Consider the following 12,500-nt stretch of genomic DNA (forward strand, 5'->3'; position numbering starts at 1 on the left):
ATATATATATATATATATATAAGAAATACTTGACTTTCAGTGAATTCTAGCTGCATATATATATATATATATATATATATATATATATATATATATATATATATATATATATATATATATATATATATATATATATATATATATATATATATATATATATATATATATATACTTGTGGAGAGACGCACCCGACGAGCCGACAGCGGGCTGAGAGAGGCAGCGGTGCTGACCAAGATGAAGGCCAGGAGGCGGGGCATGCAGCAGAGAGGGGAGGCGTGACGCACTCGGAGCAGCGCGGGAGCAGCAATCAGAGTCTGGTGCGTACACCACACATCTGTGCTCAATCCCTGCATCTTGTGCTGCAGCATAAAAAGGGCGAGGGAGGAACGATCGTGGCAGAAGAAGGAGAAGGAACACGCGACAACAACCACCACAAGAGCGACGAACGAGACCCGGAAGACAATGAGCACCCCGCAACAGACGCGCATACCGGCCACCGAAAGGTGCACCGCGGCAGGAAGCAGGAAGAGCCAGCACACTGACAAGTGGCGCGACAGAAAAGCAAGACAACTTAATGGTTATTGAAATAATAAACGCAAGTCAAACCTGCTATGACGTGTTCTGTAATGATCGGCACTGCAACCCACACGCGGATGATATATATATATAAATATAAATATATATATATATATATATATATATATATATATATATATATATATATATATATATATATATATATATATTTGTGGTGGTTGTTGTCAGTGTGCTGGCTCTTCCTGCTTATATATATATATATATATATATATATATATATATATATATATATATGTATATATATAGGAGAAATACTTGAATTTCAGTGTTCATTCATTTGCACATATATACACACATAACACTCATCTACTCATTGTTGAGTTAAGGGTTGAATTTTCCATCCTTGTTCTATTCTCTGTCACTATTTTTCTAACCATGCTGAACACCCTCTTTGATGATGCATTGCTGTGTGGCATGCACAAAAGTGCTTTCATCAAATGCACTAGAGTCTTGAATATTCCATCTCTCCCTAGCATGGCCCAAAACCGGTCAATCTTTGCTTCTTGAGGAAGATCTTCACTGCCAAGCAATTGGTAGTTCACTACTTCTTCCCGGAGTCTATCCAGGTCCAATTGCAGCTGCGGCTTGGATCTTACAAGTGTATGTCTTCCTCTTACTCGTCATAGCCATGGCTGTATATTCCTTGTTCTTCTGCACTCTCTAATAGCCGTAGATGTTATTGTCACATATGCGTGTACAGAAGATGGCAGTATTGTCCTGTTTAAGGTTGTCACAACATTGCTGTTTATGGCAGACAAAATTTTTTATGGTAGACAAAAACGTGACTGCTGTTGTTGTGTGTTGTTACCCTGCTGGGAGGACGTTAATGAAACTGCAAAACAATAAACCCACATAAGAAACAAAGAACTCGCCCTCGATCATTCTACAGTTATAACGCCATTGGGAATGGCTTGCCGTTTATATTGTGGGAAAGCGGACGTGAAATCAGGCTGTCGACACGTCACTCAGGTCCACATGGAGCTGGAGGGGGCGTGGCCTCCAGCTCCGCCTGAATTTCGGGATATTTTCGGGAGAAAATTTGTCCCGGGAGGTTTTCGGGAGAGGCGCTCAATTACAGGAAAATCCGGGAGGGTTGGCAAGTATGTCCCACACACACACACACACACACACACACGCACACACACACACACACACACGCACACACACACACACACACACACACACACACACACACACACACACACACACACACACACACACACAAGCACACACACACGCACACACACACGCACACACACACACACACACACGCTCAAACACACACACACACGCGCTCACACACACACACACACACACACACACACACGCACACACACACGCACACACACAAGCTCACACACACGCACACGCTTACACGCGCGCACGCACATATTTGTTACCTTCTTGATATCTCCAAAAAATGGCTACCTCTTTAGGACCACGCTTTCCAGATATACAAAGAGTTGTATTTACAACAATAATAATGTACACATACTATGCTATAATAGAAAAGATTGTTGTGAAAAATTAGTTGGAATTTCACATGAAAAAGGTCACAATTTCACAAGTCAACATTTTACAAGAAAAACTGAACATTAGTGCAATATTATGAGAAAAGTTGGAATTTTTCTCAATATCAGTCGCAACTTTACAAGAGAAGTTGAACATTTTGGCAATTTTATGAAAAAAGTCGTAATTTTTACTCGACAAAAGTGACAATTTCATAAGAAAACTTTGAAATGTTATATTAAAATATTGTAATAATAATCTGAATTTTACTTGGCAAAATTCCACTCAAAAAATATTACTGTTTTTCAAGAACAACAAACAAAATGGCCTTATTGTGATGAAAGTCATCATTTTATATGACAAACGTCACCATTTTGCATTAAAAAGTAATAGTTGTAAATAAAAAGGTAACAATTTTACAAACAAATATTGCAATATTAGAGGAACAAAATGAATATGAACATTTTGTTGACACATTGTGAGAAAAATACTGTTTTTCAGTTCTTCTTTTGTTTCTTTTTTGTTTGTAATTGGTTTTTAATCTTCATTATTTGTTTCAGGTTATTACAGTATTTTTCTTTATACAGTACATATTTATTTATTTTTTGTAATAATTTTCGCCAAAGAACGCACATTTCAATTTCTTACACAAACTTGTTATTATATATTTTGGCCAGAGGGGGAGAACTTAAGATTTCTACACACACACGTTATTTCATATATTAACCAGAAGGGGAGAACTTTTAAAACCGACACAGTCAATTTCAATCAATCAATCAATCATCAATCAATCAATGTTTACTTATATAGCCCTAAATCACTAGTGTCTCAAAGGGCTGCACAAACCACCACGACATCCTCGGTAGGCCCACATAAGGGCAAGGAAAACTCACACCCAGTGGGACATCAGTGACAATAATGACCCAGTGGGACGTCGGTGACAATGATGACTATGAGAACCTTAGAGAGGAGGAAAGCAATGGATGTCGAGCGGGTCTAGCATGATACTGTGAAAGTTCAATCCACAATGGATCCAACACAGTCGCGAGAGTCCAGTCCAAAGCGGATCCAACACAGCAGCGAGAGTCCCGTTCACAGCGGAGCCAGCAGGAAACCATCCCAAGCGGAGGCGGATCAGCATCGCAGAGATGTCCCCAGCCGATACACAGGCAAGCAGTACATGGCCACCGGATCGGACCGGACCCCCTCCACAAGGGAGAGTGGGACATAGAAGAAAAAGAAAAGAAACGGCAGATCAACTGGTCTAAAAAGTGAGTCTATTTAAAGGCTAGAGTATACAAATGAGTTTTAAGGTGAGACTTAAATGCTTCTACTGAGGTGGCATCTCGAACTGTTACCGGGAGGGCATTCCAGAGTACTGGAGCCCGAACGGAAAACGCTCTATAGCCCGCAGACTTTTTTTGGGCTTTGGGAATCACTAACAAGCCGGAGTCCTTTGAACGCAGATTTCTTGCCGGGACATATGGTACAATACAATCGGCAAGATAGGATGGAGCTAGACCGTGTAGTATTTTATACGTAAGTAGTAAAACCTTAAAGTCACATCTAAAGTGCACAGGAAGCCAGTGCAGGTGAGCCAGTACAGGCGTAATGTGATCAAACTTTCTTGTTGTTGTCAAAAGTCTAGCAGCCGCATTTTGTACCAACTGTAATCTTTTAATGCTAGACATGGGGAGACCCGAAAATAATACGTTACAGTAGTCGAGGCGAGACGTAACAAACGCATGGATAATGATCTCAGCGTCTTTAGTGGACAGAATGGAGCGAATTTTAGCGATATTACGGAGATGAAAGAAGGCCGTTTTAGTAACGCTTTTAATGTGTGCCTCAAAGGAGAGAGTTGGGTCGAAGATAATACCCAGATTCTTTACCGTGTCGCCTTGTTTAATTGTTTGGTTGTCAAATGTTAGAGTTGTATTATTAAATAGAGTTCGGTGTCTAGCAGGACCGATAATCAGCATTTCCGTTTTTTTGGCGTTGAGTTGCAAAAAGTTAGCGGACATCCATTGTTTAATTTCATTAAGACACGCCTCCAACTGACTACAATCCGGCGTGTTGGTCAGCTTTAGGGTCATTTAGAGTTGGGTGTCATCAGCATAACAGTGAAAGCTAATACCGTATTTGCGTATGATGTCACCTAGCGGCAGCATGTAGATGCTGAAGAGTGCAGGGCCAAGGACCGAACCCTGGGGAACTCCACACGTTACCTTAACGTAGTCCGAGGTCACATTGTTATGGGAGACACACTGCATCCTATCAGTAAGATAAGAGTTAAACCAAGACAGGGCTAAGTCTGACATACCAATTCGTGTTTTGATACGTTCTAATAAAATATTATGATCGACGGTATCGAAAGCAGCGCTAAGATCGAGGAGCAGCAACATAGATGACGCATCAGAATCCATCGTTAGCAATAGATCATTAGTCATTTTTGCGTGGGCTGTCTCCGTGGAGTGATTTGCCCTGAAACCGGATTGAAAGGTTTCACATAGATTGTTAGACGCTAAGTGTTCATTTAACTGCTCCGCAACAAATTTTTCGAGGATTTTTGAAATAAAGGGAAGGTGAGACACCGGTCGGTAGTTTACCATGAGGTCAGGATCGAGGTTAGGTCTTTTAAGAAGAGGATGAATAACCGCTTTTTTGAATGCTAGGGGAACAGTGCCCGAGGAGAGTGATAAGTTTATAATATTTAGCACTGATGGACCTAATAATACAAAGAGCTCCTTGATCAGTTTCCCAGGAAGAGGGTCAAGTAAACATGTTGTCTGTTTTATTCCATTTACACGTTGTAACAATTCCTCTAATGTTATTTCCTCAAAACGAAAGAAACTATTTTGGAGGGCAGTATCCGCCGTGTATACCATCGTATCAGTGGTAATAGAACCCCGTTGTAGCTGGGACGCATTGTCTTTAATCTCCTTTCTAATGACTTCAATTTTCTTACTAAAGAATTGCATAAAGTCATCAGCTGAGTGGGTTGAGCTACTGGAAGGGGTCCCTTGTTGGGTTAGCGATGCTACCGTACTAAACAAAAATTTAGGATCGTTTTTATTACGGTGGATGAGATTTGAGTAATATTTAGCTTTAGCTAAGGTAAGCATGCGTTTATAAGTTATTAAACCATCACTCCATGCTTGATGGTGCACCTCAAGTTTAGTCGTGCGCCATTTGCGTTCCAGCTTTCTACATAATAATTTCTGAGCTCTAGTTTCTTCTGTAAACCACGGGGTGCGCTTTTTTGGAGCCTTTTTTAACTTTAGCGGTGCTATGTTATCAATGGTTTCGCGCAGGGTGTCGTTAAAGTTGTTAGTGAGGTTATCAATAGAGCCCACATACTTTGGGAATGGTGCCATTACCGAGGGCAGTAGGTCAGCAAGAGTTGTCGTTGTGGCAGCATTAATGTTGCGGCTGCTATAGCAGTTATTATTATTATTAGTTTGACGAACATGCGTCTGAACCTCGAATTTTATAAGGTAATGATCGGACAATACTTTAGTATACGGGAGTATCGTCACTTTGGAAACGGTGATGCCCCTGACAAGCACTAGGTCTATCGTATTACCGTTGCGATGCGTGGGTTCATTTATTATTTGTGTGAGACCACAGCTATCAATTACAGTCTGGAGCGCTACGCACGATGGGTCCGATGGGGTATTCATATGGATATTAAAGTCCCCCATTATGATTATATTATCGGCGTGTGTCACTAGATCAGCAACGAACTCTGAGAATTCATTGATAAAGTCCGAATAGGGCCCTGGGGGGCGGTAGATAACAGCCAGGTGTAGAGGCAGCGGTGTGACAGACCTCATAGTAAGCACCTCAAACGATTTATATTTATTGTTTATGTTAGGACTAAGGTTAAAGTTTTCGTTGTATATTAGTGCAACCCCCCCACCCCTTTTAAGCGGACGGGCAATATGCGCATGTGTCAAGTTAGGAGGACATGCCTCATTTAGCGCAAAAAAGTCGTTTGGTTTAAGCCAGGTTTCGCTGAGACCGATGACGTTAAGATTGTTGTCTCTGATAATATCATTAACTAATAACGTTTTGGGAGACAATGATCTTATGTTTAAAAAGCCTATATTATAGGTAGTGGGCTGTTTCAGGGAATTTTTGATCAAATTATCCGTAGTAGCAATATTAATAATGTTGTGTTTATTATGCCCAGTGCATTCAGTATAATTACGACCATATCTAGGAATAGATACGACAGGAATTTTCCGATTGTTTGATTGTCTCTTTGATAAACTGCACGCATCATGGTTAGCCACCTCAGTAACGGGGATTTCCCGATTGTTTGTTTGTTGCTTTGATAAACTGCACGCATCATGGTTAGCCACCTCAGTAACGGGGATTTTCTGATTGTTTGATTGTTGCTTTGATAAACTGCACGCATCATGGTTAGCCACCTCAGTAACGGGGATTTTCCGATTGTTTGTTTGTTGCTTTGATAAACTGCACGCATCATAGTTAGCCACCTCAGTAAAACACATGTCCAACTCTGAAACACTCAAAGCAGAAAAAACTCGTTCTAATTTAACTGACTCCTTACCCAGACCAGTAGTCTCGCATTTTCCATCTAAATCCGTCTTCGGTATGGAGGGAAGTGGTGTTCTGTGGTGATTAGCCTTCTGCTTTGTTTTTAGCCCCGCTCGACATCCGCGTTTCCGATCACACCGCTGGCGTCTGCTCCGTAGACGGCCCCCGCTGCTACTAGACTCCCCTGCTTCACAGGCCGCTGGATGTAGCCGCCGACGTATTCCCATGCTAGTTAGCATGTTTAGCACGCCCGCGTCTATCAGTCAATTTGAAAAATCCTTCTTTTTTGGGACCACCCTCTTTTTTATAGATTTCACCACCAGGGGTACAAATGAGACATTCTCTCTTAGATGCAATAGTTTTCTGTCTTCGGGCCATGATACAGTATTGGTCTTAACTTGTTCACCGGTCCTCATATGGAAGGTACTTTTCATTCTTGATGTCTCAAGAAAAGTAAAAATACAAGAACACACACACACAAACACACACACACACACACACACACACACACACACACACACACACACACACACACACACACACACACACACACGCACACACACACACGCACATTTTACAAAACCACACAATACACTGCACCCTCACCAGACAGGATGAAAAATATTCCGGAGACAAAGGCCAGGATTGTCCGCTGAGGCCGAATGTGTCCGATGCTGCTGATGACGAAGGCGATGAAGACGAAGAGCAGCGACACGACAGGGAAGGGCGTGGCCGTCCGCACCATTTCTAAAGAAAGTAAGGGGTCAGAGGAGCACTCTCATCATTGTCACCTGGTTGTCATGGCAATGAAACTCACTGAGAATGTTGGCCGTGTTCTCTGTGGTGATCTCTATCTCAGGCTCACTGAAGAACTCAGACGCCACACAGCGGCCCTTCTCGGGTCCTGGGGGGTTTACAAAGGCACAAAATGTCAAGGAGGAGACCAATGAGAACCAAATGTACAAATGAAAGACACAAACACACACAGGAGTCCGGCATAGGGTTTTTGTCGGCTAACATTTTAGAGCGGCCCAAACAAACATGGCCACCTGGCGACACCGCCATACCATACCATGCCATACCATACCAACTTTATTTACAAAGCCCTTTTAAACAACCACAGTTGAAGAACAACGGGCTGTACAGCACAAAGAATGAGAGGCAAAGGACAGACTAAAAAATAACATTTAAACAGATTGAAAAAGCAAATACAACTTACCCTAAGAACAATTTGTTAAATAAAAAGCAGTTAAAAAGTTGAAAACTGTTAAAAAAGTTAAAAGTTAAAAACAGTTTAAAGTCTCATGCTGGGTTAAAATCATCCATTCGTTGGCTCCAAGGAACATGGCCTGGTTTGGATCCAAGACCATATGATTCAGGAAGTAGATAGAGAAACACTCAATGTCGTCTTTGTTTTTAAGTTATCATGTCATGATTTTACCAGTTCGGCCCACCTGGGATTGATTTGTTGATTGATTATTTATTTATTTGTTTGTTCAAGGAAATCACTTTTCAACCGCTTATTCCCTTTGGGATCGCGGGGGGCGCTGGTGCCTATCTCAGCCACAATGGAGCGGAAAATGGGTTTTAAGAAGGGTTTTAAAAATAGCCAAAGAAGGGGCCTGTCTCACATGGAGAGAGCGATCGCTCCAGAGTTTGGGACCCGCAACAGAGCTCTAGAGCGCTTTCTATTCTTATGGGGCGACATGGCATAGTGGGTAGAGCGGCCGTGCCAGGAACGTGAGGGTTGCAGGTTCGCTCCCCGGCTATTGACATCCAAATCGCTGACGTTGTGTCCTTGGGCAGGACACTTCACCTTTGCCTCCGGTGCCGCTCACACTGGTGAATGAATGATGAATGAATGATAGGTGGTGGTCGGAGAGTCCGTAGGCGAAAACTGGCAGCCTACCCCAGGGCAGCTGTGTCAACAGATGTAGCTTACCACCACTAGGTGTGAATGAATGATGGGGTCCCACTTCTCTGTGAGTGCTTTGAGTATCTAATAATAGAAAGCGCAATATAAATCCAGTCCATTATTATTTTACTCAGGCTCCAGTACTCTGAAATGCCCTTCTGGTAACAGCTAAAGATGCTACCTCAGTAGAAGCATTTAACTTCCATCTTAAAACTCATTTGTATACTCGAGCCTTTAAATAGACCCCTTGTTAGACCAGCTGATCTGCCGTTTCTTTTCTTTTCTCTTCTACCCCCTGCTCCCTTGTGGAGGGGGGGACGACAGGTCCAGTGGCCATGGGTGAAGTGCTGGCTGTCCAGAGTAGGGACCTCGGGTGGACCGCTTGCCTGTGCATCGGTTGGAGACATCTCTGCGCTGCTGACCTGTCTCCGCTTGAGATAGTCTCCTGCTGGCCCCACTATGGACTGGACTCCCACTATTATGTTAGATCCACTATGGACTGGACTTTCACAATATTATTTTAGACCCACTTGACGTCCATTGCTTTCGGTCTCCCTTAGAGGGGGAGTTGCCCACACATGCGGTCCTCTCCAAGGTTTCTCATATTCATTCACATCGACGTTCCACTGGGGTGGGTGGGATGTCGTTTTGGCTTGTGCAGCCCTTTGAGACACTTGTGATTTAGGGCTGTATAAATAAACATTGATTGATTGATTGATTTATTGATGATTTACAGAGAAGGTCCTGTTAGTCAAATATGACTTCAGCCAACACAAAGCAGTACCACATATGCCCACTTGATGCTCTAGGCGGCCAATTAAAATATTATGGTCCATCTTATCAAATGCTGCTGTTAGATCCAGTAAAACTAAATCACATGATCACCTAAATCAGTTGCTCTAAGGATGTCAATAAAAACCCTTAATAATGCTATAGAGGGGTTTAAACCCAGACTGAAAGACTTCTAAAATATCACAGTCCTCTAAAAAAGTGTTTAAGTGGGTAAAAACAATCTTCTCCAAGATGTTTGAGAGGAAAGGCAGCTTAGAAATGGGTCTAAAATGGGCTAGAACTGAACTGTCCAGACCATAACAAGTTCTTCCTCACCCGCCACAAAGCAGACACGCCACAGGCCCGAGTTCAGCGCCATCTTGACCTCGGTGGTCTGGTTCTGCTGCAGGACCACGCCCTCCTCCATCAGCAGCCAGTAGTCTGTGGACACGGCCACTCCCACCAGCAGCAGCCCGCATGCTCCAAATATGGATGACAGCAGCGTCAACGCCCGCGTGCTAAACGATGTCATCTGTAGAAAGAAACGGAAGAAGGAGGAGGCGAATAAGAAAGAATAGAGGAAACAGAAATAAAAAGAAAGGGAGAGAAAATAAATGGAAGGGAGGAGAAGATGAGGAGGAAGGGAAAGAAGAAGATAAAAAAGAAGATGAAGAAGGAGGAGATGAAGAACAATGAATGATTAGATAATGAAGAAGAAGAACGAGGAAGAGAATTAGGAAGAAAAAAGAGGAAGGTGAAGAATGCGGAGAAGATGTAACAGGGAAAAGAAAAAGAAGATAAAAAAGGAAAAGAGGATTTGAAGGAGGAAAAATGAGGAGACAGTGAATAAGGGAAAGAAGAAGGGATGAAGAAATGAAAGGAGAATGACAGAGAAGGAAAAAAGGAGAAATAAGGAGATGAAGGAAAATGAGGAGACAACAGAGAGGAGGAAAAAAGAAGCGGAAGGAGGAGAAAATGAAGGAGGGAGAGATAAATAAGAATGACAATGAGAAGAAGAAGATGAAGAAGAAAGAGAAATAGATGAAGAAGATGGAACAGCGGGAAAATGAAGATATGGAGAATAAGGAGGGAGGAAGGAGAGGAGCATAATAAAGATATGGAGAATAAGGAGGGAGGAAGGAGAAGAGCATAATAAAGATATGGAGAAAAAGGAGGTATGAAGGAGAAGAACATAATAAAGATATGGAGAAATAAGGAGATGAAATGATAAATGGGTTGTACTTGTATAGCGCTTTTCTACCCCTTTTTAAGGAGCCCAAAGCGCTTTGACAGTATTTCCACATTCGCCCATTCACACACACATTCACACACTGATGGTGGGAGCTGCCATGCAAGGCGCTCACCAGGACCATCAGGAGCAAGGGTGATGTGTCTTGCCCAAGGACACAAAGGACGTGACTAGGATGGTAGAAGGTGGGGATTGAACCAACAACCCGCAGATTGCTGGCACAGCCACTCTACCAACTTCGCCACGCCGTCCCTTGAAGAGGGGAAGGAACAAGGGGAAAGGGGAGGAGATAAAGAAGAAGTAAAATAAGGAGGAGGTAAAGAAGAAGGAGAAGCAAGAGATAAAAGAAGAGTAAAAGGGGATAAAGAAAGAGAAGGACAACAGGGGGAGGGTGGAGAAGAGGGGGATGAAGAAGGAGAATGAGGAGATGAAAAAGAAGGCACACAAGGGAGGAGGAGGAGGGTATGGAAAAGGAGAAGCAGGAGATGATGAAGAAGGATAAGTAGATTAAGAACAAAGAAAATAAGACAGAGGAAGAGGAGGAGAAAAAGAAGGAGAAGACGTCTGCTAATGAAGTCCTTAAAAATTACATCATCATAACCTTATTACAACAACCTGTTGACTTCCTCTCATGTGACTCCTGAAAGAACATCAAAGATGAAAGTGTTTGGGTCAGTGTGGAAGCTTGGCTCCACAGATGGCGATGTAAGTCATGTGGCCATCACCTGGGGGGTGTGTGTGTGTGTGTGTGTGTGTGTGTGTGTGTGTGTGTGTGTGCGTGTGTGTGTGTGTACGCGTGCGTTTGTGTGTGTTTGTGTATGTTTGTGTGTGCGTGCATGTGTGTGTGTGTGTGTGTGTGTGTGCTGCTATTGAAAGGCAATATGTCCGTCGGACGCAGCGGACGCCAACTGGCACCAACAAGTGGACATGTTTAAACCAGTGTGTGTGTGTGTGTGTGTGTGTGTGTGTGTGTGTGTGTGTGTGTGTGTGTGTGCAGCATACAAAAGGAGACTGAAGGATGAGAAGAAGAGAATGAAGATGAATGAGGGCAGGATTAATGAAGGACAAGTTTGCCCTGACTGTACTGAAACATGATCATACTGCAATACGACAATGAGACCCGAGGGAAACAACCATGGCAATAATTAGCTTGGCTGTTAAGACAACTGACACATTCAGTGGCAAAGTGCTGCTTCTAAAGTTTCGGACAATACATAGATAGTTTCGAGTCACATGACGGGATAAACTGCTCCTCCCACTTAACAAAAGTAACGGGAAATGACGCAAACAGGCTACGCTGTCTCTGATTGGTTGAGAACTGACACAGCATCTGCATGTCAAATGATGATTTCACTGAGTGGATCATACACGATGGACCAGGGTGGCCCTCTGTCATCTTTAGGCATAAATTATGAAGCCTGAGCGAATATTGAAAAAAAATCGGAATCATATTTAATTGAACCTTTATCCTCAATTTTAGTTAATTCACCATTACAATGCCATCTTTATTGTAGCTCAAACGTGTCCAAACTGACATGGAAATTCTTATGGAATTTTTTTTTGTTATTGAAATAATCGTTGTAGTCCTATAACTACAACAATTAATTAATTAAAGTGATTCATTTAATAACGGAACAACTTCAATTAATCATTTCATGAGTATAAAGAATGAAAATGGTTAAGATCCGGACGGCATGGGTTGCCCAGAACTTTAAATATGCCAGCGTTTTCTCAACTATTTTCTGTCCCGCTTCCAAGGAAGGAGTACAATTATTGTCGCCGCAACCATAAATAGCAGCATTTCTCTATACATTTGATATAAGTACACCTCTGCATAACAGTGTATACCTATTCACATTAAAGAAAACAACAAACAGAAAACAAATAAATACA

The 12,500-nt window shown here is 42.4% G+C and overlaps 1 protein-coding gene across 1 annotated transcript in view; it reads right to left on the reverse strand.

Annotated features, from left to right (window-relative positions):
* The window catches only part of LOC133557706 (voltage-dependent calcium channel gamma-7 subunit-like), a 42,199-nt gene that overhangs the window by 9,387 nt on the left and 20,312 nt on the right, over positions 1–12,500 (reverse strand). Inside the window, exons 2-4 of the mRNA XM_061908411.1 lie at positions 9,695–9,890; positions 7,490–7,576; positions 7,279–7,419 (exon numbers count right to left, since the gene is read on the reverse strand). Coding sequence (XP_061764395.1) covers positions 7,279–7,419; positions 7,490–7,576; positions 9,695–9,890 — 424 coding nt within the window. The remainder of the gene's footprint in view (positions 1–7,278; positions 7,420–7,489; positions 7,577–9,694; positions 9,891–12,500) is intronic.

The sequence above is a fragment of the Nerophis ophidion genome, linkage group LG08, assembly GCF_033978795.1.
Source record: "Nerophis ophidion isolate RoL-2023_Sa linkage group LG08, RoL_Noph_v1.0, whole genome shotgun sequence".
NCBI classification, from domain to species: Eukaryota; Metazoa; Chordata; class Actinopteri; order Syngnathiformes; family Syngnathidae; genus Nerophis; species Nerophis ophidion.